Raw genomic sequence first — 26,194 nt, 5'->3', positions numbered from 1 at the left:
TGTCATAACATATGAGTATCACCCAGCCCAGCATGGCTCTGCCTACTCACTATTCGTCACATCTTTGACTGAAAAGCTGGGACCCTCCTCATGTCCCCAGGGCCTTCTAACTGGCCTCTCTTACATACGTTTGCCAAGTGCTGGGAATACATGTGTGAAGAACCATATGTGGCTTGCATGTGCAGTGTCATGTATGTAAAGCCCTGTGTCAGGCACTGGGTGTGCACAGAGCACACAGCCCCTGCATTCCTCAGTTCTGGGGTAACTAAGGTGTAGCAGGTACTGATGCCATGGTGGAAGATGAGAAGGCACGGGACACACACACACACACAATGACTGGATAGGTATTAACACTGCGGGGGAAGGCAGAGTGGGGTCTATATCACTCTTGCTGTATCCTGAGCTACAGCACACAGTAAGATCTATAGGTGGAGACTGCTCGTTTGTTTCCTGGCAACCCAGACCCGAATAATAACACAGAAATTATATTAATTACAACAATGTTTGGCCAATAACTTATGCATATTTCTAGCTAACTCTTTTTTTTTTTTTTTTTTTTGGTTTTTCGAGACAGGGTTTCTCTGTAGCTTTGGTGCCCGTCCCGGAACTAGCTCTTGTAGACCAGGCTGGCCTCGAACTCCCAGAGATCCGCCTGCCTCTGCCTCCCGAGTGCTGGGATTAAAGGCGTGCGCCACCACCGCCCGGCTCTAGCTAACTCTTACATCTTAAGTTAACCCATTTCTATTAATCTGTGAATCACCACGAGGCTGTGACCTACTGGTAAATGTCTGGCTAGCATCTGGTGTCTTTCTCTTTTGGCAGCTACATGGCATCTCTCTGACTCCGCCTATTTTCTCTTTGTTCAGATTTCCCACCTGGCTTTACTCTACTAAGCCATTGGCCAAAACAGTTTTTTTTTTTTTTTTTTGGTTTTCGAGACAGGGTTTCTCTGTAGCTACGGAGCCTGTCCTGGAACTAGCTCTTGTAGACCAGGCTGGCCTCGAACTCACAAAGATCCGCCTGTCTCTGCCTCCCGAGTGCTGGGATTAAAGGCGTGTGCCACCACCGCCCGGCAACAGTTTTTTTTTTTTTAATAACTAATGGTAATAAAACATATTCATAGCATACAGAGGGGAATCCCACTTCAGAGACCCTCACCCCGAGCCTGCTCCACTCTGGTATGTCAAAAGATGTCTTCTGTGAGTTATTTTCTCCATGATGCTAAAGTTCTTATTTGATCTTCTCAGCTTATGTCACTGGGTTGTTTGGAGGTTGGAAGGACACACAGCAGGGATGCTGCCTGGTCAGTGGCAAAGCCCCCGCATGGGTGCTCATGCTACAGGGGACTGCCTCAGCTCGAGATGAACGCTCAGGGTCTGGCCCCGGCTGCGTGTGTCCTCTGTCACTGGTCAAGGGTGGGCACTGGTCACCCTGCCTTTCCCGATTTAACTTTGCAGAGCTTAGGGGCTAAAAGAGGAGTGGAGATAGTAACCATTTTGCCCCCCTCAGCCCAGCCTTCCAGATCCCCAGTGCTTTGTCTCAGGAAGGGAGCACTGGGCTCTATACTAGCCTGACCCAAATTCAGGAACCCTAGCAATCCACAGTGAAGATTCATGGCCACTTCTTCTTCTTAGACTTCACCATTCATCTGGGGCAGGAGGGGATCCTTATTCTGCAGATGAAGACACAGAGTTTGTTCCAGCAGGCAGTATCTACCTGAGCAGTTTTGAGCTGGGCTCTGGGGTCACAGCTGCCTACCTGAATCCTGCTCTGTCCTGTAATCACTGGGCCTAACTCTTCACCTGTGAGAGGGCCTTTACCTATGAGAAGGCTATCATCACCTCTGAGAGGGCCATCACCTGTGAGAAGGCCATCACCTGTGAGAAGGCCGTCATCACCTGTGAGAGGGCCATCATCACCTGTGAGAGGGCCATCATCACCTGTGAGAAGGCCATCACCTGTGAGAAGGCCATCATCACCTGTGAGAAGGCCGTCATCACCTGTGAGAAGGCCATCATCACCTGTGAGAAGGCCGTCATCACCTGTGAGAAGGCCATCACCTGTGAGAAGGCCATCATCACCTGTGAGAGGGCCATCATCACCTGTGAGAGGGCCATCATCACCTGTGAGAAGGCTGTCACCTGTGAGAAGGCCGTCATCACCTGTGAGAAGGCCATCATCACCTGTGAGAAGGCCATCACCTGTGAGAGGGCCATCATCACCTGTGAGAAGGCCATCATCACCTGTGAGAAGGCCATCATCACCTGTGAGAGGGCCATCATCACCTGTGAGAAGGCCATCATTACCTGTGAGAAGACCATCACTTGTGAGAAGACCATCACCTGTGAGAGGGCCATCAACTGTGAGAGGGCCATCATCACCTGTGAGAGGGCCATCACCTGTGAGAGGGCTATCATCACCTGTGAGAGGGCCATCACTGTGAGGTCATCATCACCTGTGAGGGCCTTCACCTGTGAGAGGGTCTTCATCACCTGTGAGAAGGCCATAATCACCTGTGAGAGGGCCATCACCTGTGAGAGGGCCATCATCACCTGTGAGAGGGCCATCACCTGTAAGGTCATCATCACCTGTGAGAGGGCCTTCACCTGTGAGAGGGCCTTCACCTGTGAGAGGGCCTTCATCACCTGTGAGAAGGCTATCATCACCTGTGAGAAGGTCATCATCACCTGTGAGAGGGCCTTCATCACCTGTGAGAAGGCCAACATCACCTGTGAGAGGGCCTTCATCACCTGTGAGAAGGCCATCATCACCTGTGAGAGGGCCATCACCTGTGAGGTCATCATCACCTGTGAGAAGGCCATCATCACCTGTGAGAGGGCCATCACCTGTGAGAGGGTCATCATCACCTGTGAGAGGGCCATCATCACCTGTGAGAGGGCCTTTACTTGTGAGAGGGCCATCGGCAGCATGATCTCAGAATAGACAGAAGAGCCAAAGGAGACCCAATGTACTACACGCTTAGCACAGATCCCAGCACATTCACACACCCAAGAGTCTAGAGATTTTATTAATAATACAAACCTTCGGCCTCTGGTGACTTTCTCTGCCCCCACCCCCAACGTCTTTCTAAGGATTGAAGACAGCAGCTGGCAGTGGGAGGTGGTTGCCTTATATATAAGAGGAGGAGAACAAAGGGAAAATAGAACAAGGGGGTGGTTAGTGGCTACACCAACCACCCTCGAAACTTGGGGGAGGATCTAGGGTCCCAAGCCACCAGCAGCCTGTGATAGCCTTGCAGCACAGTCAGGCTTGCCTGCTGGGATAGGGCAATAGGACTCTCCTGGTTTGGACCAGCACTCCACCACTGGAGGGGAAACTTCCTGCCTGGCTGTAGGGCTGGCCTCTGAAAAGCAGGAAGTAGGTTAAGTGAGGTCCTGGGGTTTCTTTCCCCCTTTCCAAGGCAACATGCAATATTCACTAGAAGATTCTCTGTAGGTCCCATGAACTTCAAAGGCTGTGCCCCTCCAGCTGCCCACCCGCCTTGGTTGCTACAGAGCCCATGACCAAGTCCTTACCCTCTACCTCATTAGGGCAGTCCCTTAGCATCCTCCACTCTCCTTGGAGCCTGTGGTTCTTGGTCTTTGTGGTGCCCAGAGGGCACTAGGATGCCATTCTCTGGGCTCTGACTCATCACTCCTCCTGGTGACGTCTTGGCACTTGGTTTCCAACTGTGTGTGAGAAGGCTATCCACTCCCCTTGAAGACATGGACTCACGCTGGGGCAGGAGGAGGTGTTCCTTGTACTACAGATGGCAGCGGAGAGCCACAACACCAGTAGATATGCCTCCTCTAAGGGGGAAGTAGCTAGACAATAGGTGTGCCAAGACCATAGTTGGGATGTGGAGCCCAGGAGGAAGCAGGCACCAGGAGGACAAAAGTCTGGCAGCCTAGGCCTGATCCTGCCAGGAGTTGCTTCCTGGCGAGACCTTGGGCTATTCATTCTCAGAGTCTTAGTTTCTCTACTTGTAAATGATGGCCATTCCTCCAAGGTCTGCTGAGGATTACATGACGTGTTATGCAAGGGAGGAAGTCCAGGGGCTGTCAGGTGGGGGACTTTCACAGAGGAAGAAATGCTAAGGCCCCATTGGCTGCAACCTCTTCAGGCAGCCGGTCCCAGCTTCTCTTCATCCTCTCCTAGGCAGTGAGCTGCTGCGCTTCCGTAAGCCCTACCTTCTCTTGCTGGCAAACAATCTCAGTGAGCCAGTTTTAGTTCCCAGGGCTATGTCCCACTTGCCTGGCCACTGGCCAACAAAGACACTGTGCTCTTTGTGGTAATGCCACTCTCCTCTTAGCTGGCAGCCACCCCGAGGGGAAGGCCTGGGTGACCATGGACAGCATGGACCTCAGAGCACAGAGGAAAGCAGAGTTCCTGGGAACAAGAAAAGACCCCCCTGGGCACCTATCCTGGAGACTCATGGCCCAGACCTCTATAAGAGGAGGGCATGGTCAGCTGGCCAAAACAGGCTTTAAGAAATAGACCTGAACCGGGCGGTGGTGCAGCCTTTAATCCCAGCACTCTGAAGGCAGAGGCAGGCGGATCTGTGAGCCTGGTCTACAGAGTGAGTTCCAGGACAGCCAGAACCGGGACCACAGACCACAGCCTGAGTGGCCGCGGGGCAGCAGACAATAATGAAAATATCAGTAGATTCATTCGCAGCCACTAAGCTGACAGAAAAACATCAAGAAAGGGTTTATTTTGGGTCTGACTTCCAGGTTATAGTCACTGTGGGGAGGTTGAAGCATCAATCACATCACATCCAGTCAAGAGCAGACAGGCTCGCTTGCTTGAGCTTCGCTCGGATTCTCCACTCTTTGCACAGTTCAGGGCCCCTTTCCTAGGATTGGTGCCGCCCACAGTGGGCTGGGTCTTTTGCGTCAGTTAACTTGAGATGCCTCCCACAGACAGGTCACAGGTCATCCCAATGGAGACAGTCCCTCATTGAGACTCTTCCCAGGTGGTTCCAGGTGGTGTCGAGAATTAAAGCTAACCATCAGAGGGTTTATTAAGTAGTAAACTATGATTTCAGGTGGGGGAAACAGGGAGGGACACTTGATTAATAGCCATGACAACATCTCTTTAGCTTTTACCCTTAAACTGTGATTATCTTTCCACACACCATGAGGAGGAAAAAGGAGTCGAGGAGGACTGTCCAGGAAAGTACCCTGCTAGGTTGCCCTATCATCTACCTGCCTGTCAGTGGCCACACATCCTCTGGAGGCAAGTGTCATGCCCACTCTACAGACAAAACTGCTGTGGCCTAGAACATAACAGAGGAACCAGATCTGGGGACCTTGGAACCCATAATCCCAGCCACTACGCTACCTTGGCTACTGCTAAACCAGCCTCACTTGCCAGCACCCACGTGAGGCAGATTAAGGGGAGAACAGATGCAAAGCAGGCACCGATCAGCCACAGCTATTCCAGGCTGGAGCCCTCTCAATGCCTCCTGCACCACCGCACCTGGTCACCCCTTCCAGTCCCATGCACAGGGTTGCCCATCTCTCTGGCAGCAACCCCAATGGGGCCAAGGAACTCTCCCACCTAATCCAGGAGGGCTAGTTCCTGCTCCTCACATCTGCCCAGATGGCTTTGGTGCCGCTTCTCCAGGCCTGCGCATGTGTGCACACATGTGCGCACACACACAAGCACACTCACCCCCTCCAGGAGCACTGGTCTTTGTTGCACCACTGTCCAGGGGATCTAATAGAAATCTGTTACAACTGAACACGCAGGCTGAGTAGGGCAGCCCAGAGCCCTTCTCCCAGGATACTTCAGTACACCATAGACTAAGTTTAGCTTTTAGTCATTTTAATTGTAAAAACCAAGATGTTTATATAAATAAGACCGCTGTGTAAAATATGGTTCACCCTTCTACTAAAACCCTTCTCCCCACACTCAAAAAGAATCTAGAAAAGCCAGCAAGGTAAGAAGTACAAAGAGCATGCGGTCCCTGATGAAGTCCTGGCAGGCCAGGTTCCCTGCTAAGGGGGCCTCACGGTGAGCACACTCCTGGCCCAGGTGTCTCACCGGGAGTTCAGCAACAGCTTGAGAACTCGCTCTGCACCATGGCCCAGCTCTCAGCCATGCGGCTGATATGATGGAGGTGCTATGGATGTGTGGCCCGGGCTGGGAGAGAGAAGGGGACAGGAAGACTGTGTGATCCTCATGCCAAAGCCAGGGCTATGAACTGCTGGTCCAGTAAGAAATGGGGGTTTGTTCAGCTCCGGGTTAGGCTGGGGAGGGCAGAGGGAACCCCTTCCCCAATGACAAGGAGAGAAGTGTCCTGTGTCTCATGAGAGGAGAGGCCTCGTCTTAGGCTACTTCTACATAGCCACTAATGACAAGGGAGTAGATACTTCCCAGCAGTCCTGGGGGCAGAAGGGCTTTGGGCTCCTGGGATGGAGGGTGGGACCAGTCCATTCCAAGGAGAAAAATCCCATGACCTCACCCCCTTTACCCGTCACACAATCCCACCCCTCATGCACACAGAGAAGCCTGTCCACAGCTCAGGACTCAGAGGGAGACAATGGAGAGCCTGGGAGTGGAGATGTCACAAAATTCACACCTGGATGTGGCTCAGGAAACTGGTACACAAGGACAAAAGAAAACTCTGTACTCTCCTTGCAGGAGCCAGGCTCTGCCTAGGGCTGCTCCCCAGCCCAGAGGAGAGGCAGGAGAGGTGCGGGTGCTGTCAGGAGCACTTCCACACACACACAGCCAGGGTTCCCCCGAAGTACAGGTACAGGAGGTTCTTCACCTCATGGGTGATCTCGAACCCAAAGCCCTCGCCGATCACCACATGCCAGGAGGAGCCGAACTTCTTGTCCATTGTCTCCTTGATCATCTTTGCAGCGCTCTGGAAGGAAAGGTGCCAGTCAGGGGCAGTGATAGGTACAAGCCAGTTCCCACACCAGGAAGGAGAAGCCTGGCTCTGAGCTCTACGCAGAAAATGGCTGCTGCCCCCGCCTGCCTTCAGTCTGCCTGCAGCATCAGCACAGACGGCTCTGGGTAGCACCTCCTGCAGGGCTATGACATGGGAACAGCACCTGGACACCTCATCAGGAAGGAACTGGGGACAGCAGGAAGAAATGGAGGCTTGAGGAAGCCTGGGCTGAGGGCTGGCTGTATCACTCTGGGTTCCAGACCAGCACCAACATTCTCAGCTGTGAACCAGTAAAACAGAGCACAGGGCTGTTGTAGAGACCAGAGGAAAAAACAAAGTGTGAGGGTACAACATGGGCCCTGAGGGGTGCCCTGAGGGATGCTGTGATCAGCAAGTGGGGCAGGTCCCAGGAAGACCCCAGTCACAGCAATGGCATTCCACTGCCCATGGAGGCTCTTTCCAAAGCTTCCTTCAGCATGAAGAGGTTTAGGAACACTGAGCACCATGTCCCCATCACCTCAGTGGCTCAGGAAAGAGGCACTACCACCCCTAGCCTACAGACTAGGGCTCCGTGTTCAGAGCTGAGAAATGGCTTGTCTTGAGAACACAGCGAGGGAGGGGTGCAGACGGGATATGGCCATATCACTGTTTCCTTGCACACCACAGCCTCATGAATGGCACTGCTGGGCTGATACCTGGGGCCATATTCCCAAGACCTGCAGCAACACCTGTGGCTGAGCTGGGACTCCACCCTTTCGGAATGGATGGATGAATTCATGAATGAATGCCTGGCAGACCTCTGCTCATGGCTGGGATGGAGCCCAGAAAGATGCCCTAGCCAATAACCCACTTGAGTCTGGGGACAGAGGTGGTATGAGACCCTGCTGGCTTCCCTCCCTCTGGGGCTGGTGTGGCCCTTGGTACCCTGGCTAGAACTGACCTCTTCTCTCACTGGCCTTCCAGAACAGTGACCACTCCCAAGCAAGGCTCTAGTTTGTCCTGGCAGGACTCTGGAGCTGGCTACAGGGCTCTGGAGCCCCTCTATCACACACAGGGTCACCAGAGGCACGAGGGCCGCCTGCACTGATGGCAATACCTCGTTGTTGTTGGAGAATTTCTCACAGGCTGTGACACAAAGCTCCATGGTCTCCACTCGCATCTCCTCTGGCATGTCCGAGTGCTAGAGACAGGGCAGGGTGACAAACAGAGAGAGGCTTAGCCTGCGACCTGGCCTTTCTGGCTAGCCTCTCGGTCTTAAGCTTAAGGCACAGACACTAGGTGGCTTCCCTTGCCCAGTCCTGGGTAGTGGTTTATCCCTGCCTGGGGCCTACAGCTGGGGCGGAGCGCGTGTGGTGTATGAGCTGCGTGGTCTGGGGCCCCTGCCCCTCCGCAAGGGTCTATGTTCCCACCAAGGAACACGTGTGGGAGGAGCCCAGCATGAGAAGTGGGCTCTCCTTCAGAGCCGGGCCACTCCTTGGTTCTTTTCTCAGGCAGTTAGTCAGGTTCCTCCTCCTCCCATATGGACGCTCGGGCCTGTCTTCATCCTCTCCCTCTCCAGCCAAGTCCTTCCAACAGCTGCGCCTTCCAAAGGGGAGGGAGGGCTCCATGTCTTCTAGCCCTCCTTGGGCTCTAGACTCCCAGGTCCCACCGCCCGGTGAACCGCACTCGGTTTTCTCAAACATCTCCCAGTTTCCCCTCAAACCTGCTCTTCTTGGGAACAAGGACTTCTTCTTGATTCTGGCCCACCCAGATCCCACCCCCAGTGAGCAGCTTGGCCTCCACTCCTATCACCAGGCGACCGCAGGCTTAGCACTCCCTCTGGGTCGGCTCTCCTAACTACAGTGAGAGTGATTAGCTAAGTACACAGACAGTGTCACCTACAACTTCTGCCCCTCACTGCTCCCTGAACCTCTGGTCAGAATCCACATTCCTCACCAGGCTTCTCTCACGGCTGCCAGCCAGGCCTGCACAGACTAGCCCCACCCTCGCTCTGACCCCCCCCATCTGCCACTCCTCAGGGGCTCAAGCCAGCCAAGTTGATGATGCCAAACTTGTCCCGCTAAGTCTCCTGTGCCTCCTGCTTCTCTGAGGGGCAGGTCTTTCCTCGGGTTCCTGCAAGGCCTGCCACCTAACTTGATGAGGGTCACTGAACTGATTTCTTCCAGGAGCGGGCCTCAGTGGCAGCTCTTCTCTACAGCACTTAAAGCCTGCTGTTGTGTCCTTTTGAACAGGCCAGACCGTCATGGCCTTGTTTGCCATCATCTCCACAGTGTCTAGACCATGCTTGGCAGACAGCAGGTGGCCTAAACTAACTTGGTGAATGAATGAATGGATGAAAGAATGAATCACTGTGACTGTAGGATGTAGGGTTGGAGCCAGCAGAGCCCTCTTCCTGCAGACTGCAAGCTCCGCCCCCTTGCAGACTGTGGGGCCTGGTGGCCACTTTCCTCCCTCCCCAGGCTTACCCTGACCAGGGGGAAAGTCTGCAGCCGCTTATAGTCAGCCTCCTCTTTCTTCCCTTCTGTCTCTCCCATGATTCTCCCAGTGTGCCCTCAGAAGGAGAGGGTGGGACGTTCAGGAGACGCTGGGCCCAGCAGTCACGCTGCTCAGGAGGCTCGGAAAGCAGGCCTTGCCAACTTAGCAGGAGCAGAAAATGTCTTTCCCCAAGGGGTGCTGTAAAGAACAGGAAAAGCAGGAGGGAAGAGTTGGCTTCAAAACCACACATCACAAATTAGAAATGTCTCAGTGACAATCTGACACCTCCCCATCTCAACGCCTCTGCCTCCTTTCCCAAATGGCCAGCAAGTCTGCAGACGGAGGGTGAGTCAACCCGAGATGCTGCAAGAACACACTGTCATTGTCAAGACAGATACTGATTGTGGGCCAGGCCAGGGATGGAGCCGACAGCTACCAATTAGCAAGGACAGTTTCTGAGTGCCATGACAGTCTGTCTGGTACTAAGGAAGCCAAATGCACAGGTGACCACTGACAATTTGGGCCTGTCACCAAAGGAGGGGTCCCTTCTGCAGGACCCTGCTCTGCAGAATAGGAAACAATGTTGCGTGGTAGCTTTCGTGGCACACTGGGTGCCTTGATAGTCCCTGCCTACTCTCCCCAGAGCCACCAACCAGATCCTGTCTAGCTGGTCCAGGCGCTGGTTCAGCCACTGACCTGGGGCAAAGGAGTTCTCATGAGTGACTGGAGCCATATCTGTGGCAGGGAACTCAATGAAACAAGGCGTGTGGAGCAGCACACAGTGCCAGGCATGTGGGTGTCACCTGGTCAGTGGCTGTCTCTCCTTCCTCTGGCTCACAGGGGACTCAATGAGACAGGGTTTTTTTGAGACAGGGTTTCTAGACTCTTAAATACACACAAGTCCCTCCCCACCAGAGCTGGACAACTAATGATAGGCAGAGCTTTTCACAAATAGATGGACTACACCCTAAATGACTGCCAGCCCTGCAGAAGTCATGATGCTTCTTTACCCCAGTTTCATGCACCCAAGAATGAAATCAAAGGGCTTTCTCTCAGAGGCCCTGACATGCATGAGTATAAATCACTGTGATGACAATCTTTCTGCAATTTACACGGACAAATGAAGTCACACATCACAGCAGAATCTTTTGTTGTTGTTGTTGCTTTTTTTGTTTTGTTTTTCAAGACAGGGTTTCTCTGTATAACCGCTCTGGCTGTCCAGGAACTTGTTCTGTAGACCAAGTTGGCCTTGAACTCACAGAGATCTGTCCGCCTCTGCCTCCTGAGTGCTGGGATTAAAGGTGTGGCTACCATTGCCTGGTTCAGTCACATTTCTTAAATTTATAATAAACTTAATTTTACTGCATGGCCACTGAACCCCAAGATGGTCAGCATAGTAACCAAGAAGTATATAGATTAAGAGACAGTGGTTTTTCCAAGCCTGTTTGGAATTTCTGGACTTAAATGATCCTCCTGCTTCAGTCTACAAATAGCTGGGAATAAGGCACCTGGCCAACGGGTGGTAAAGGAGGTGATGTGGATTAACTGCCATGCACCAGCCCCCATCCCTGCACTTAGTCTTTATGCAGGACTTTATGGTGATGGCGGCAGAAGTTAGAGCCCAGGTGTGGGGGCAGAAGAGCTGCAACCTCTGGCCTGAGGTCACTCAGCTCAGCAGAGAGGAGCCATTGGCTACAGCATTGCCCTAGAGCCGCTCCCTCACTTCATGCACACACATGGGCCCTTGCTGCACACTTGACCACAAGTGTGGCACCTCTCCTCCCAGTGCTCATCGTTCTAGGGTGACTGCCATCTGCCTGGCTGAGCACTGAGCTTTCTGGGTACTCTTTCCAGGCTGCACTGTGATCTTAGATCACACCCTCTCAGATGCTGCAGCCACCCCCGGGGCCACACCATTGGTGGGCATCCTCAAGCAAGGCTCAAAGCTTGGCACGGACTCCACCACTCCAAGACACTGGTGTTTTCTGATTCTCCAGAGGACAGATGGCTCCACTTATCTTCTAAGCCTGGGCATTTGTACAACTTGGGTTTCAGCAGGTTTTGTTTGTCTCTACATATGTGCTGGCTGTTTACCAAGCAGTCTCACTGCACTTTCTGGTCAGGTTTCTTGTTCCACAAAATCCAAAGGGCCATTCATCTCTGCTCACTAGTGCGAAAGCCTGTCACCCAGCCCATCCTGTGCTCTTAGCTTTAGTAACACCATGTTATTGCCTCCTCAGCCACCTTCACCAAGGCAGTATGGTAGGGGGTGCCAGGGCTTTCCACTTTGTTTACCTCCGAGAATCCCAAGTGGGAAGGACTTAAAGTGTGGAAGCAGCTGCTCCAGCATCTTCCACTTAAGTGTTTCAACTCAAGTTGATTCATCTTCAGAGCTAAGAAAGGCTGCCAGGAGGGGACAGGAGGAAACACAGAACCCGTGGTGCACACCAACCTCAAGGCAATCATATCTATATTGGCCTCAAAAAAGAATCTGTGGGAAGTCACAGGACTTCATAGGCTACCAGAGTTGCTCTTCAGGAATAAAGAGGGAGAAAGGCCTAGGATAGTTCCAGGGAGCCGCAGTATGGAGTGGAGGATGCCAAGTCACACAGGGGCTTCAGGGGCGACTAAGGGAAAAAGCACTTGCTTAGCAGGTACAAGGTCTTGAGTTCTGTTCCCAAGCTGCAAAATGGATACATAAGTCAACAAATCAATGAAACACTGAGGTCTAGATGCCGGGTTGGTAACAGAATGGCATTTCTTAGTATTGAGGCATCTGTACTGGCCTGACCTTGGGGGGTACATCCTCAGATGTAGTCACTAAGAGCACCTCCTGTGCATTCACCACGATCCCCTTTAAAAGAACTCTGCCCACCTCCCATCTCCCCCCTTTCTCTCTGTCTGCCTGTCTCTCTCTCTTCTGCCACTCCTGTCCCCAGAGGCCAGTCTCCCCTCTCCCCTCCCCCATTTTCCACTCACTTCCCCCAATAATAAACCCCTCCACCTGAGCTCTACTGCATGACATCGTTGTCTCGCCCACTGCTTTTCTACAGTACAACAGACTTCTGCCTACTTCCTCAGCTTTGGAGCCATGAATAAGGGGCCACAGCCAGGCCTGGGCTTCTTGAAGATGGCTTCCTCATTCTTGGCAGACTAACACAGCATTGTCTGAGTGGTGTGACCCCCCAGTGCCCTGTAGTTCCCGATGTTCTGCTCTTTAGGAGCACTGTCCCTCCGGCCAGGACCCAGCCAGTGTTATTCAACCACGTATGCTCTGAACCATGGTCCATGAACTCACGAGCGTTCCTGATCCCCTCCTGTTCTCCCAGCAGTCCCAAACAGGGAAGACTTACAGAGGAAGTGTTGCAGATGGCGGCTTCCACACAGAAAGGGAAGGCAGTTTTATGACCCCGTATCATTCTGGTGCAGCTGCACTCAGTCGGCCATGATTAGTGCACCCTGCTAAACGGGTGCTACCTAAAATAGCGCAACTGGGGCTCTAATAATCTTACCAACCTCCCATGTGAATGAGCATGTGCCTGAGAGAGGCTCCTCCGACCAAACCACACTTTTTAATAATGTATGTGTGCCACGGTCAGCGTCTGGCCCAGCATGAACTGACTCTCCCTCTAGGATTCCTTTAGTGCTCTTCATAGCCCCATTCAAGAGGTACACACAGGGCTGCCCCATTCCTTGTCAAAGCCAGTGTGCCTGTCTGCAAGGTCTTGCTCGCTGTGAAAGGAGAACAAGTCACCGTTTGGTACTTTGTTTCTTTTTTTCTTTTTCTTTTTTCTTTTGTTACTTTGTTTCTTAAGTTTTTGAGGAGAATCTTTAAGAGGGTTAGAGTGTGGGGGAGGTTTGGGGAAAATACATGGTCTCTGGGAAGTAAAGCCAAAAGCATCCACCAACTGTGTATATGCATGCCTATGTATGTATGGGGGGGTTGTGCATGTGTGCGCGTGAATGAGCACACATGCATGCATGGACCTGTGTGCATGTGCTTATGTGCTGACACACTTAATACTTGGAACATCCTGTATAAGTCCTTAGGCTTATAACCTACTACATAACCAAGAGACTGCAGGACCCTTTTGGAGTGTGTCATGGTGTTTCCAAAGACACTCTTGGGGGGGGGGGTGTCTGAATTCACATCTGTTCTGATCCTGGCTACTACTCCTGCCCCTAAGCCTCAACTTTGAATCTGAAAGTGGGCTGAGCAGGCTCTACCTCACAGTAAGGATCAGCACCTGTTTCTGGGGTGTCAGGAAGAGGAACTTTGCTATCTTTCTTCATAGGAGCCAATCATGTATTTAAGCATCTGGGTCACACACTATCACTTCCTCATTCGCACTGTGGGTCAGCCTCGACTTCAGCACTGGAGGAAGAGAGTCACGAGGACATCAGCGAAATCTGGGTTGGCCAATGGTGGTGGGGGCGTGACTACATTCTACCTTCTCCTTCATATTCGTTGCTTCATCTCAACACTCAAGGAGCTCCCCAGTGAACTGGCTTCCAACTCTTAGGGGAGGGGGAGAATCAGGCACCTAGTGCTCAGGAAGGCTTTGTAGCTGGCCCAAGAGTGAACAGCCAGCATTTACAAAGCCAGGATCTGAATTCAGATCCATCCTCTAGACTTTATCATGCTAATTTCAATATTGGCATCAGCTCAGTCACCTATCTGTGCCTGCCTCCTGCCTCTACCCATCTGCGGTCTCTGCAAGCGCCTGGGCCAGCAGAGTAGGGATCTGCGCGAGGTAAGAAAGTACTTAGGTTCAATATGACTAAGGACCGGGTGTTGGTTCAAACTTCTCGAGTCTGACCTGAAGTATATTTTAGGTATATTTGAGGACAGCACAGATGGTGAGATTTTCCTGGTCATAATTTAACTCAATCCCATGTGTACAACAAAGCTTAAGACATGACCACATCAAAACTCTCTGCAAAGCACATGGGATGTCTTCCATAAAGAAGGGCTCTAGATTGACAAGCTCATAAGGGTCTTGGGGAGGATCCAGTGTGGTCTCAGCCACACAGATAGCGTGAAGGTCCCCAGGCTATTAGCCACATCTGCTCCCAGCCTTTTGGGTGGGATACTAGGTTTGCATCCCTTTCTTTGAAGAAGCAACCCTGTGTGTTTAAAATCCCAGTTTCCCCTTGTGCTCATTTGTGAACACAAAGACCTCTGTGCTTCCCACATCTCCTCCTCTTTTAGGTTTTAAGGAGAAAATCGTGTCTGTACTAGAGGCCAAGTTTGAACGCCTTGCCTGCATTGCTCGTCTAGTATAGCAAGCATAAGAGAATTGTAAGAACAGCTAACAGAGGACCAAAGAAAGGGGAAAGTCATTTTAACCAGGATGGCTATTCAAAGGTCACTTGAGATTTTACTTATCTCTTTATGCAGATTATTAATTTGACCATTGATAGTGAGTAAATCTGACAGATTAAAAACAACATATGCTTTAAATTGGGGGCAACCAGGTTTATGATTGCACAAGAAATACCTACAGTAGCTCTGTTTGGTAAACCTGTGGTTTCTCTGTGCCTCCCATACAGTCACACCAGGGACATGGGACATGCACTGTGTACCTTGGTCATCACATCCCTGTTTTTGACATGTTGACCCTCTGCCTCTGGAAACAAACAACAAAGCTGACAAGATGAGGAGGAGAAGGGTTCAGGGACACGAGCAGTGAGATCGGGTTCCCTAAAGGCCTGGGTTACCCAGGTTAGGCCAGAGTGAAAACAAATCCAGGGCTGCCATTCTTCAATTTGACTGTAAAGGCATCAGAAATCCATCATCTTGCTGGGTGTAGTGGCACATGCCTGTAATCCCAGCACTTAGAAGCCAGTCTGGCCTGCACAGATCAAACAAGGCAACAGAGTGAGACCTTGTCTTTCCCTGCCCCCAACCCCTTGGTTTTATCCAAGACAGGGTTTTTCTGTGTAACATTGGCTGTCCTGGAACTCACTCTGTAGACTAGGCTGGCCTTAAACTCATAGAGATCCACTTGCCTCTGCCTCTACCTTCTAGGATTAAAGGTGTGTGCTGCCACTGCCACCACCACTGGCTAGCATGAGACCTTGTCTTAACAAATGTTCACTTAAGAAAAAAAGGAAGGAAGGAAGGAAGGAAGGAAGGAAGGAAGGAAGGAAGGAAGGAAGGAAGGAAGGAAGTGGCGAGGGATGGAGGTAGGCAGGCAGTAGGCCATCATTTGCTCTATACAAGAGATGGGTTGACAGTTAGCTGGGATAACTGCAGTCCTTACAAAGAGGACTACACGTACAGAAGCTGTCTCATTTGCTTTAAAAGGTCTTTGCTTGTTCTCAATTACACTGAAGCCCAGCGAAAACTTTTTTATGCTTTGATCATGGAGAGGGGGAGAGGTGGAATTTAGAGAGACATCTGTTGACTTGTTGAGCTAGGCAACTCAACATTTTCTTTGTCCAACACCTCGTGCTAAACGACAGTGACTCACATAGTATACCCCCATGGACATACCCAATTTTGGAGGCGATCCCAAACATTTTCGTTAAGAGACAAGTAATGAAAAGTCATAATCATGGTAGCCACGGCATGAGGACAGCTGCCCACAGCACGGGTTACGTAGGCTCCCTCCCCACTTCTTTCGCACTCAGCACAACAGATTTGAGTGTAAGGAATTAAAAGTGACATTATCACAGGCTCGAATTTCAGGCAGCTCTGGTTTATCTCCTAGGAAACCACTGACAATTGCTAATCAGCCTTTACACCTTACAAGTGCTCACAACTCCACCATGTGTCCTGAGTCCAGAGACCCTGAGCTCAGGGGCTTCAGTCTCTTTGCTGTCCCAGAATGAGCAGTCTAGTGTCAGGCACACGGCACAAGTCCAAAAGATAACCAAAATGGAATTAAATTATGTTTCAGTTGCCTCCTGGGAGGGGAGAGGTCCTTTCACAGCCATCCAATAATACTCAACACTGGAGCTGAGACGGCTCAGCGTGTTCTGCTGCAGCAGCTTGAGGACTTGCATTCAGAGCCCCAGACTACAAGAAAAGCTGGCAGCATTGGAGGGATGCTCCATGGTAAAGGTGCTTGCTAATCAGTCCCGGCAACCTGAGTGAAATCCTCAGAACCCAAGTGGAAAGAGACACAGCTCCCAAAAGCTGTCCTTTGACTTCCACACCACACTGGGGGTGCATGTGCATGCGCACACCCTCTTTCCCCTCACTCACAAGTGCACACACCCAAAGGTGGCTGGATGCTCTGCTGTGTGCCTGCAATCCAGGTGGAGAGTGATTGAGAAAAATACACATCATCCATCTCTGGCCTCCATACACATGTACAAACAGGTACTCCAAAACATGAACATGTATACACCCGTACAACATTTTAAAAAACATATATTTACTTAATACTCATCTTCAGCTAGAGACCAAGAGAGAAATTCTACATACAGGCTCTCAAAAAATCATACCCCACCCCAAAATAAACCCTATCAGCCAGGTACTATTCCCCCTGTTACCAATGAGCATATGGCCTGAGCAAAGCAAAGTGACTTTCCACCCAGCTGAGAGATGAGGGCCGGGTCCCACCCCAAGTACACACAACTTCAAGACTATGCTTTTGACACCTCCACAACTAAGCAAGAAGCATCACGGCCATCGTGGGTTTCCAGCACATGTGAAAACTGACCCAGGAGTTATGACCCATGACAGAAAGACACGAAAGAGGAGGAAGAGAACTGGGAGGGGATGGGAAGGGCACTGAGAGGAGCTCAAAGTGAAGGGGAGCACAGGCGTTAGCACTGGCGAGAGGGAATCCGGCTAAGCAGGCATGGGGAAGCTCTCCAGGCAGAGAGGCAATGCACAGGTTTCAAGAGAAAGTTCAAGGTTTCCTGGGACTGGTGACAGAGCACAGTTGAGAAGGGAACAAAAGGGCTGGTCTGGGCTGTGGAAGTGCAGAGGGCCCTAAAACCCAGGCATAAAAAGTGTGGGTTTTGTTTTTTGAGATGGGCTTTCACGTAACACAGGCTGGCCTTGAACTCACTGACCTTGAACTGCTGAGGCCTCCCAAACACTAGGACTGCAGGATGCACTACTACAGTGCCTAGCTTCGTGGAGCTTTCTTGGAGGCTGGTAGCACAGTGGTGACTTGGGTTGTTAGGGGCAGCAGTTAGGAAGCTACAGCGATAGCCCCTATGACAGGCATTAAAGACCTGGACCAGGATGGCAGCCTCAGGAACAGAAAGGATGTGAAATCCCCATGGAGACAGAATCAAGACAATTTGATAACTCAGTTCAACTAAGTTGAACAGGCCTGGCAGAGCATGGAGAAAGCCAGGTAGACCAGATGGACAGGCAGAGAAGCAGGCCAGCTTGATTTTAGCAGCTGGCAAAATGCAAATAGAGACAGCTGATCAGAAGTACGAGATGACGGAATCAAGGATGGTTGGAAAAGGAAAGCTATGAGTCCAGCTCTCACATCGCCACATCAACCTCTTCCAGTTTTCTCCGCCCCTGCCAAGAATCCCCCGCCACAAAGTGCAGGGAAGACATCAAAGCTGGGGAGCATATGTGAAGTTCATCTGCAGAACGTGGGTACTAAGTGGTCCACAGGAAATCTCTGGGTTCCTCTCAGGAGGGAAAGTGTGAGATAGTAAGAGACAAAGGAAGAAAACTAGGGGGCTGGGAAGATGGGTCCATTTGTAGACACTTGCTACAGGAATGCCTGGGTTCTCTTCCCAGCACTGTGTAAAAGCTGTGTGTGGCAACCGTGCCTATGATCCCAACATTGGTGAGGCAATTGAAAGGATCCTTGGAGACCATTGGCTGTCTAGCCCAATAGTGAGTATCAATGAGAGACCCTGCCTCAAAAAATAAGGTGGAGGAGCTGGAGAGATGGCACAGAGGTTAAGAGCACTGACTGCTATTCCAGAGGTCCTGAGTTCAATTCCCAGCAACCACATGGTGGCTCACAACCATCTGTAATGAGATCTGGTGCCCTCCTCCATGTGGGCATACATGAAGGCAGAATGTTGTATACATAATAAATAAATCTTTAATAAAAAAAATAAGGTGGTGAGAGGCAGGTGGCTGTGGTGCACACCTTTAATTCCAGCACTGCTGAGGCAGACACAGGCGGGTCTCTGTGAGTTCAAGGCCAGCCTGGTCTACAAAGTGAGTTCCAGGACAGCCAGGGCTGTTACACAGAGAAACCCGATCTCGAAAACAAACAAACAAACAAACAGAAAGAAAGAAAAAATTATATAAGGTGGAGAGTGACTGAGTAAGACACCAAATGTTCACCTCTGGCCTTCACATGAATGTGTACACACAGGAACACAGGAGAAAAGAAAGCTAGCAAGTACTGAATCTGCACTGACTGGGCCCTTTGTACAAAGGAGGTGGGCTTTGGAATAACAGCTTTAGATTATAGATCTATCGACTGGCGCCCAGAGTGATCTCAGGTAACTTGCCAGGATTCGTACAAGTGGGCATCCAACTTCGGTTTGCCAAGTTCTTTGCATTACACAAAAGAGGAGAACACATCCTCCGGGGAATTGACAGTTGAGTCCAAGAACATCATCCTAGGAAGTCCGAGTCTAAAAGGCCTTTGCGACGATTCAACCTACTTTCTCTTTCATAGATGGGGAAACTGAGTCCCGCCCACCAACGGGCAATAGTCTGCCCAGAGTCCCAGGACGTCGCCAAATCTCCAAACCAAGTGGTCTAGGACAAGGCGCTTGTGACCACCAGCCAGCAGCGGGGTGGCGCGAGGACAAGGCGCTACGGGAGTCAGAACAGGAAGGATACGAGGGCACGGAGCTAGACAGGGCCCAGGGTGGGTGAGCAGAAGCGGCCTGCACAGCGAGGGTGGGAGGGCACAATGTCACTGTCGAGCTCCGCGGTCCTCTACGTGGGACAAGGGGAGGTCCTGGGCCGGGAACCGCAGGCTGGGGATCAAGGTAGGGCCTCGCGCTGGGCCAGGCCTCGTCCGCCCGGCGCGTCCTCCCTCCATCCCTCCGGGCCAGCCCTCCCCACCGCGCTGCCCGTCGCACTCCGGCGGCCTCACCTGCTCCCGCGGAGGCCGGAGCGGAGGCCGCTGCCAGCGCACCCCAGCCAGGGTTGTCAAGGAGCGAACAAGAGTGTCTTAGCAACCAGCACGGAAGTCCCATCCCCTCGCCGGACGTTGACAGTAATTTCACTTATTATTGGTGTAGAGAAGTGCCAATTAACTCCGGAGGGCCCTAGGAGGCCGGCGCTCACTCGAGGGGCGTGGCTTAGAGGCCGGGGAGGCGGGGCCTCGCTTATAGTCGTCTTAAGTATGCCGGAGCTGTCCTTGGAAAGAAACAGGTTTCGCAAAGCTATGTTGCCCTGTGAGTTTTCGTCATTGGAAATGACAAATGCAGTTTGTTGGTGTCGTGACGCTGATCTTCTATTTTACAAGGACCTCAAGAACCTGATAACAACCAGAATTTATTTAATGCTTTTTCAGGAACGGTCTCATTGAGGCTCAACAAAGTAGTTTCAGGTAACGGCATCCGTAATCCTGTCTGAACTGATATGTAGAACTTGAGAAACGGAAGGAGAAAATCAAGGAATAGCCCCGAAGAAGGAACCCGGGTCCTCTTTCCTTCCCTTGGGCACACCCTCCAGAGTCACCTTGCCCTAGGGTCTGTATCATCAGATGCAGCTGTGACGAACCTGCTTCTGATTCTTCTAGGGAGGAAATGACCAAAAAGTGTTAGTGCAGCTGGGCGAGGGGAAGGTGACGAGGAAGAAGAATGGATCAAAGGGTCAGTGGGATACCCCATAATTTAAACATTTATTCTACACTTTAACGTCCTCATTAGTGAAGCTCCACTGGCCGGTCTCCTGTCATTTACAGGAGGCTCAGCCCTGGCTAGAAGGTGCTGATTCCGGGGAAGCCACAGTCCAGCAGGAAGAGAACCACGAGAAGAAATGGATATAGAATCTTCTATTCCACACGCTTCTATAGCATAGTTGGAGGGCAGGATACTGGCTCTTCTAAGTGTGGCACCTAAGTGGGCAGAGCCCAAGATGACCAGAAGGCTCATGAGAGTGGGACAAAAAGTTGCCTGGGAATAGGCAGTGGCTCTAGGAGGCCTGGGTGCAGGGCCAATGTAGCGTGGGTAGGGGTGAAGACACTGAGGGAAGTAGGGTAGTAGACGGAGGGGTTTGAGACATAACCGCCCCCTGGTGTGAGGTTAACATGGAGCACCCTCATTGGTGGGAAGCTTCCAGGAAGGCAATAACAAGTTTTGATCTGGGACACTGCACTAACCCTAACCTGACTGTGTAGGCTGAGAGCAGACACACCAGGACTGTTTTGAGACTTGACAGCGTGGATTCTGCTGCTTGTGCCAGCCCCAGCTTGTCTTCCTGAAAAGTTCTGAGGGTCTGTGGAAAGTCTTACTCAGCCTCCAAATTTCCTTTATTCTCTTTTCCAACTTTCTCTTGAGACGACGGGCAGCCTTTGAGGGGGAGGATGCTCTTTCTGTCTCCCATACAAACGTCTCCCAAAAGGGGTCCGTGTTTGCCATCTTCTCTCTCACACCTCCCTTTCATTCTTCTGCCCACCGCAATCTGGCTTCCACTCCCACAATGCCGCGGAAATTTCCTCTCTTGTGGTTAGCAGTGACCTTCTGAGAAGCGGAAACCGGTAGACTTTCTTAGTCTCTGTTTCACAGGAACCCATCTTTCCTGCTAGCAGCACCAACCACAAGAATCCTCACACAATTCTCCACCACATAAGATCGCTTTGCAATGTAGGCTCCAGGGTCTCCTGCAATGGAATGGGAAGAGGCAGGAGCATGGGTTAGTGTGCACAGGGCACACTAACAGTGAGAGCCACTGGCTACCAGGGTACCTCACTCTCTTGTGTCCCCCAGGTCTCCAATTAAATTGGCTTCTGTCTTAGGCTCTTGCTTTGCTTCTTAACTTGACTGTGCTTTCTGACAAGCTGTTATGGTTTTTGCCCTTGATCTCCAGCTGGTAGCACTGTTTGGTTGTAGAATTTTGGGATATCAGACCTAGCTGGCAGGCAGCTGGGGAGCAGGCCTGAGGGTTATAGCCCTGCCCTGCTTCCGGTTCTCCTCTCCACTATAGGAGCCGCCAAGATGTAAAGGAGCCATGTTCTGGTCGGCATGCTTTCCCTATCATAATGGACTATACTTCCAGACGATGAGCTGGAAGAGACACTCCTCCCTCCCTCCCTCCTTCCCTCCCTCCCTCCCTTCCTCTCTCCCTCCCTTCCTTTCTTTTTGAGACAGGGTTTTTCTTTTTATTTTTTTCCTTTTTTTCTGGGGGGGGGGGTGAGACAGGATTTCTCTATGTAACAGCCCCAACTTTCCTGGAACTCACTCTGTAGACCAGGCTGACCTCGAACTCGCAGAGATCCTCCTGTTCTGTCTCCCTAGTGCTGGGATTAAAAGCTTGCACCACCACTGCCCAGTGAGACAGGGTTTTTCTGTGTATCCCTGATGTCCTGGAACTCCACTCTGTAGACCAGGCTGGCCTTAGACTCAGAGATCCACCTGTCTCTGCCTCCCGAGTGCTGGGATTAAAGATGTGGGCCATAATGCTGGGCTGCGCTTCCTTCCTTAAACTGCTTCTGCCCGTGTTAGTCACACTGACAGCGATCGCACATGGATGCTCTCTCACCGCTTCCACATGGAGCAGAGTTCCAGTGTTTACTGGGATTGTAGTTCCAGTACTTCCTGCGGTTGTAGGTGGGCAAAGTGTACCCTGAAAATGTCCTTCCAGGAAGCAGCGCTCCTGACATGAGCCCTGTTGAGAAGTACTCTTTTAGGACTGAGGGGCTCTTAGCCACGCCCACAGTTCCCTTCATCCTTGTCCTAGCTCCTGATTGTTCTTATCTTTTACTTTCCTCCCCTGTCACCGCCAGCAGCCCATGTCCCTGCCTAAGCATTCCAGTTTTTGACCACACTTGGGCACAGCTTGTGGCAGACACGTCACCACCCCTCACCTACAGGCTATATAATCTCCCTGCCGTTAGTTCAGGAGTGTGGCTTCTCCAGCCTTGATCTCTGGGATTGGAGAACTCACTTGGGAGTTACTTTGCTCAACTAATCCTGTTCTTATACTTTTTAAAATTTGGCTTGATCTAATTGACTGCATTGGAAGAGAAATCTCCTGTTATCAGGGTACGGAAAACCTATCAGCAGCTACAAAGTAAGACCCTGACTCAAATATAAAAAAAGAAAAATCAAAAAGTGTATCACATCATTTACAAGCATTTGTACTCATTTATAATCTCTACTTTCATTCTCAGTATGAGTTTCTGGAATCTTTGTGACTGGCTTTTTATCTGAGTATATTATGAATTAGTATATTAATTACTTTTCTGCTGCCACCGTAACAAATTACGATGAGTTTGGTGACTTGAGAGCACAAATCTATCATTGCTAGCTCTGGAGGTCCAAAATGGTTCTCATGGGTTTAAAACCAAGGTGTCCCTAGGGCTGCGTTCCTTTTAGGTCTCCGGGGAGGCTGTTTCCTTTCCTTTTCCCGATCATCTGTAAAAAACAACATGCTGGGCATGGGGGTGCACACCTTTAATCCCAGCACTCGGGAGGCAGAGACAGGTGGATCTCTGCAAGTTCTAGGCCAGCCTGGTTTCCAAAGTGAGTTTTAAAACAGCCAGTTACACAGAGAAACCCCCGTCTCAGAAAAAATAAAAAACAAAAAGGCAAAACTAGAAAGATGGCTGCTCTCCCAGAGGACCCAAATTCAATTCCCGGTACCCACATGGTGGCTCACAACTGCCTGCAACTTCAACTTTATGCACATGCACACACCCCTCCACATGTCTCCACACCCCCAAATATACATAAATAAAAAATAAAAATAAACCTTAAAAATATAGCAATCCTATATGCTCTTTATCAGTGTCCCCCAGCAACAACATCCTGCAAAAGTAAGGGGCAGTGCCATTATGATGAAGACAGTGGCTTCCTTTATTTGTTCCTGTGTGCATGTGTGAGATGTGTGAATGTATGTGTATGTGTGCATACGTGTAAATGCTATGTGTATCTGTGAATGTTATGTGTGTATACATATTTGTGTTTGTGTGTGTATTTAATTTAATGCATTTTTATGGAATTCGCATATCTATTGGGCTTTAAATTCCACTCCTCCCTCTGGATCCTCGGCCATTCTCTTTAAAGGTGTATCTGATCATTGTCTTTGGAACGAAGACCCATATATAACAAAAACACAGTGTAAGGGTTTAGATGAGGTTTCCACCCTCCAGGAAGGGTTGGGTTTTGCATCTAGCAAGTCATTGTTGAAAGGCTGGATTTTAATTTAATAAACAAAAAGACCAAGCGTGGGTATTCCTTTGTGGGAGAATTAAACCATTTTGAATGTACTGTACTTCAAGTAATGTATGGGCCTTTGAAAGAGTTCCCAGAGTGCCTCATCCTGAACTGCCACTTCTAACAAGCTCTCTCCTGTCTGTCCTCTAGTTTCTTGTACATACAAACCTGCTGCTCACCTGAGGCATCTCTTGTAAGTGCTAGGTACCCCTGGAGGAAAGCTGCAGGCCTCTGAAATACTCTTCTCTCTGGCGCCTTTGTCTATCAGCTTTGACCTGGTGCCTTACTGGGTGATGTGTGTTTGATGTCTCTGCATTTTCTTAGTGAGAGTCTACAAAGGATGTCCTGTCTTGGTTTCTTCAACGTGTGTTTTGATGTCCCTGAAGGAACAAAGGGAGCCTTAAGTCACACACACACACACACTACCTCATGCAGCAGCGTTTGTGTATTTAGAAGATGAATGTCTCCCAGAGGCCCGTGTGTTTAAGGTGTGATCCCAGCTTGGCACTGTTAGGAGACTGGAACTTTTGATTGGTAGGGCCTTAATAGGAGGCCCTTAGGTCATTGGTGACATATCCTTAAAAGGAACTGTGGGGCCTGTCCTCTTCCTCCCTGGCCATGAGGTGAGTGGTTTCATTCCTCATACACTCCTGCCATCATGTGCTGCCCTGGGTTTGAAACAGTGGAGCCAATCCATGGACTAGGACTTCCGTGAGGCAAAACAAACCTTGTCTTTCTGAAAGTGGATTATCTCAGGTGGTTAATTCCAGTGACAGAGGTTGACTAAAGGGCTTGTCCCTTCTAGAATCAGGCTATATAAACATCCTGGTGCTATCATTTCCCAATCTTCCTGGGTCTCAGTTCTCTTCCCTTGTTGGGTAGAATAAGCTAATATACGCCAAGTGCTAAGAGCAGCGAGCGCTTGGCACAGAGCGAGCACTCCGTGTTTATCAGTTGCTAGTGTCCAGTTAATGTGTGTTAGTAAGCACCTAGTGAGGTGTATATATAACGGCAAAAAATGTAAATCCAGCTTCTTTGCTATGGAGGTGATGCACATTCAGTAGGGCACTCTGGGTGGCCCACAATAAGGTATTACAAAGAGAGGTACATGACGAGGCCACCAGGAAAGAGGATCCCTGAGCAGGTGCACATTTAGCTCCAGGCTGAGTGGAAAGTTCCTAGATTGGATACATGAAATGGCAGGCCAAAGACAGAGTGGCCAGGTAACCAATCAGCCCAGTGGTCAGCAAGATTTCTGTGAGTGCTGCGTAACAAACAAGATTTAAGTAGCGAGCAAAGGTGAGTCTGTGGGGAAACGAGAAGGAGCAGTTCAGACCCAAGGAGACACATGTGCGCATTTCCTGTCTGGCACATGTCGGGGACGAGCAGGATGCCCAGCATGTCCAGAGTGTGATGAGCAAAGGGAGACACTGAGTGAGGGCTGAGAAGTTGTAGGGCTGGGAAGATGGAGGAGGTCTGGACTGCAGGCTAAATATACTGCAGAGGCTGAGCCCCATGGAACATGCCTTTAATCACAGCGAGTTTCAGCCAGAATTACACAGTGAAACCGACTCTTAAAAAGGAACACAAGCGGGCTGGAGAGATGGCTCAGAGGTTAAGAGCACTGGCTGCTCTTCCAGAGGTCCTGAGTTCAATTCCCAGCGACCACATGGTGGCTCACAACCATCTGTGCTGAGATCTGGCGCCCTCCTCTGGCGTGCGGGCATACATCGAGGCAGAATGTTGTATACATAAATAAATAAATAAATCTTTAAAAAAAAAAAAAAAAAAAAAGGAACACAAGCCAGGTAGTGGTGGCGCACGCTTTTAATTCCAGCACTTGGGAGGCAGAGGCAGATAAATCTCTGTGAGTTTGAAGCTAACCTGATCTACAAAGTGAGTTCCAACCGCCCCCCCAACTCCACCCCAGAGGCTGAAACATCACCTTCAGCAGCACAACCTACGCATGGCATTCTGGAGACTGTGCCGAGACAGACACCTCTAAACCCTCCCTGTCTCCAGCTTTGCCTTCTGCCCCTTTCCGGCAGCATGGCAGGTGTTCTGTCCTACAGGTGAGAAATGGGAGGTCAGAAGTCAAGTCCCTGTCCCAGGCTTCTCAGAAGAGGGGACACTGCCCCTCACTGTAGCTCTGAGGCTGACAGCGAGCCCCTTGACCTTGGACTAGCTAAGCTGGCTGTTGACTGGGAGCAGACAGCTGGGGCGAGTGCTGCCCAACACCTGCTGCGTACCTGGGTCCCACAGATGATGCTCTTAGAGCTGAGGCCAGCTCCCTGCTCCTCCAGGGCCTGCAGATCTAATACCACCCTTGGTTTATAGTTGGGGATGGAACCCGGGGCTTTGTAAATGCTAGGCAGGCACTCCAGTGAGCTACCAGCTCGATACGCCTGCTTTTCCAGGAAGTTTGGTAACAGGAGGAACAGAAACACAAGGAATGATCCAAAGAGGGTATTGGCT

The 26,194-nt window shown here is 50.7% G+C and overlaps 1 protein-coding gene across 1 annotated transcript; it reads right to left on the bottom strand.

The window, feature by feature from the left end:
• Positions 1–5,812: 5,812 nt before the first annotated feature.
• Dnal4 (dynein axonemal light chain 4) lies at positions 5,813–19,515 on the bottom strand. The gene is made up of 4 exons (XM_057791982.1): positions 19,432–19,515; positions 9,370–9,577; positions 8,001–8,084; positions 5,813–6,877 (listed from the first exon to the last, which is right to left on the bottom strand). Exons 2-4 carry the CDS (start codon positions 9,436–9,438, stop codon positions 6,713–6,715), a joined length of 318 nt encoding a protein of 105 aa, XP_057647965.1. The 5' UTR covers positions 9,439–9,577; positions 19,432–19,515; the 3' UTR covers positions 5,813–6,712.
• Positions 19,516–26,194: the final 6,679 nt, after the last annotated feature.

This window comes from Chionomys nivalis, chromosome 17 (assembly GCF_950005125.1).
Source record: "Chionomys nivalis chromosome 17, mChiNiv1.1, whole genome shotgun sequence".
NCBI lineage: Eukaryota > Metazoa > Chordata > Mammalia > Rodentia > Cricetidae > Chionomys > Chionomys nivalis.
Note: the sequence above shows the minus strand (reverse complement) of the source record. Positions and strands in the feature narration are given on the sequence as shown.

Excerpts from the sequence above, each read along its gene's own strand:
- Dnal4 (XM_057791982.1), bottom strand. The coding sequence starts at position 9,438 with ATGGGAGAGACAGAAGGGAAGAAAGAGGAGGCTGACTATAAGCGGCTG. Across the intron at positions 8,085-9,369 it reads AGACTTTCCCCCTGGTCAGG|CACTCGGACATGCCAGAGGA; the intron begins GTAAGCCTGGGG and ends CCCTGTCTCTAG. Across the intron at positions 6,878-8,000 it reads AATTCTCCAACAACAACGAG|AGCGCTGCAAAGATGATCAA; the intron begins GTATTGCCATCA and ends CTTTCCTTCCAG.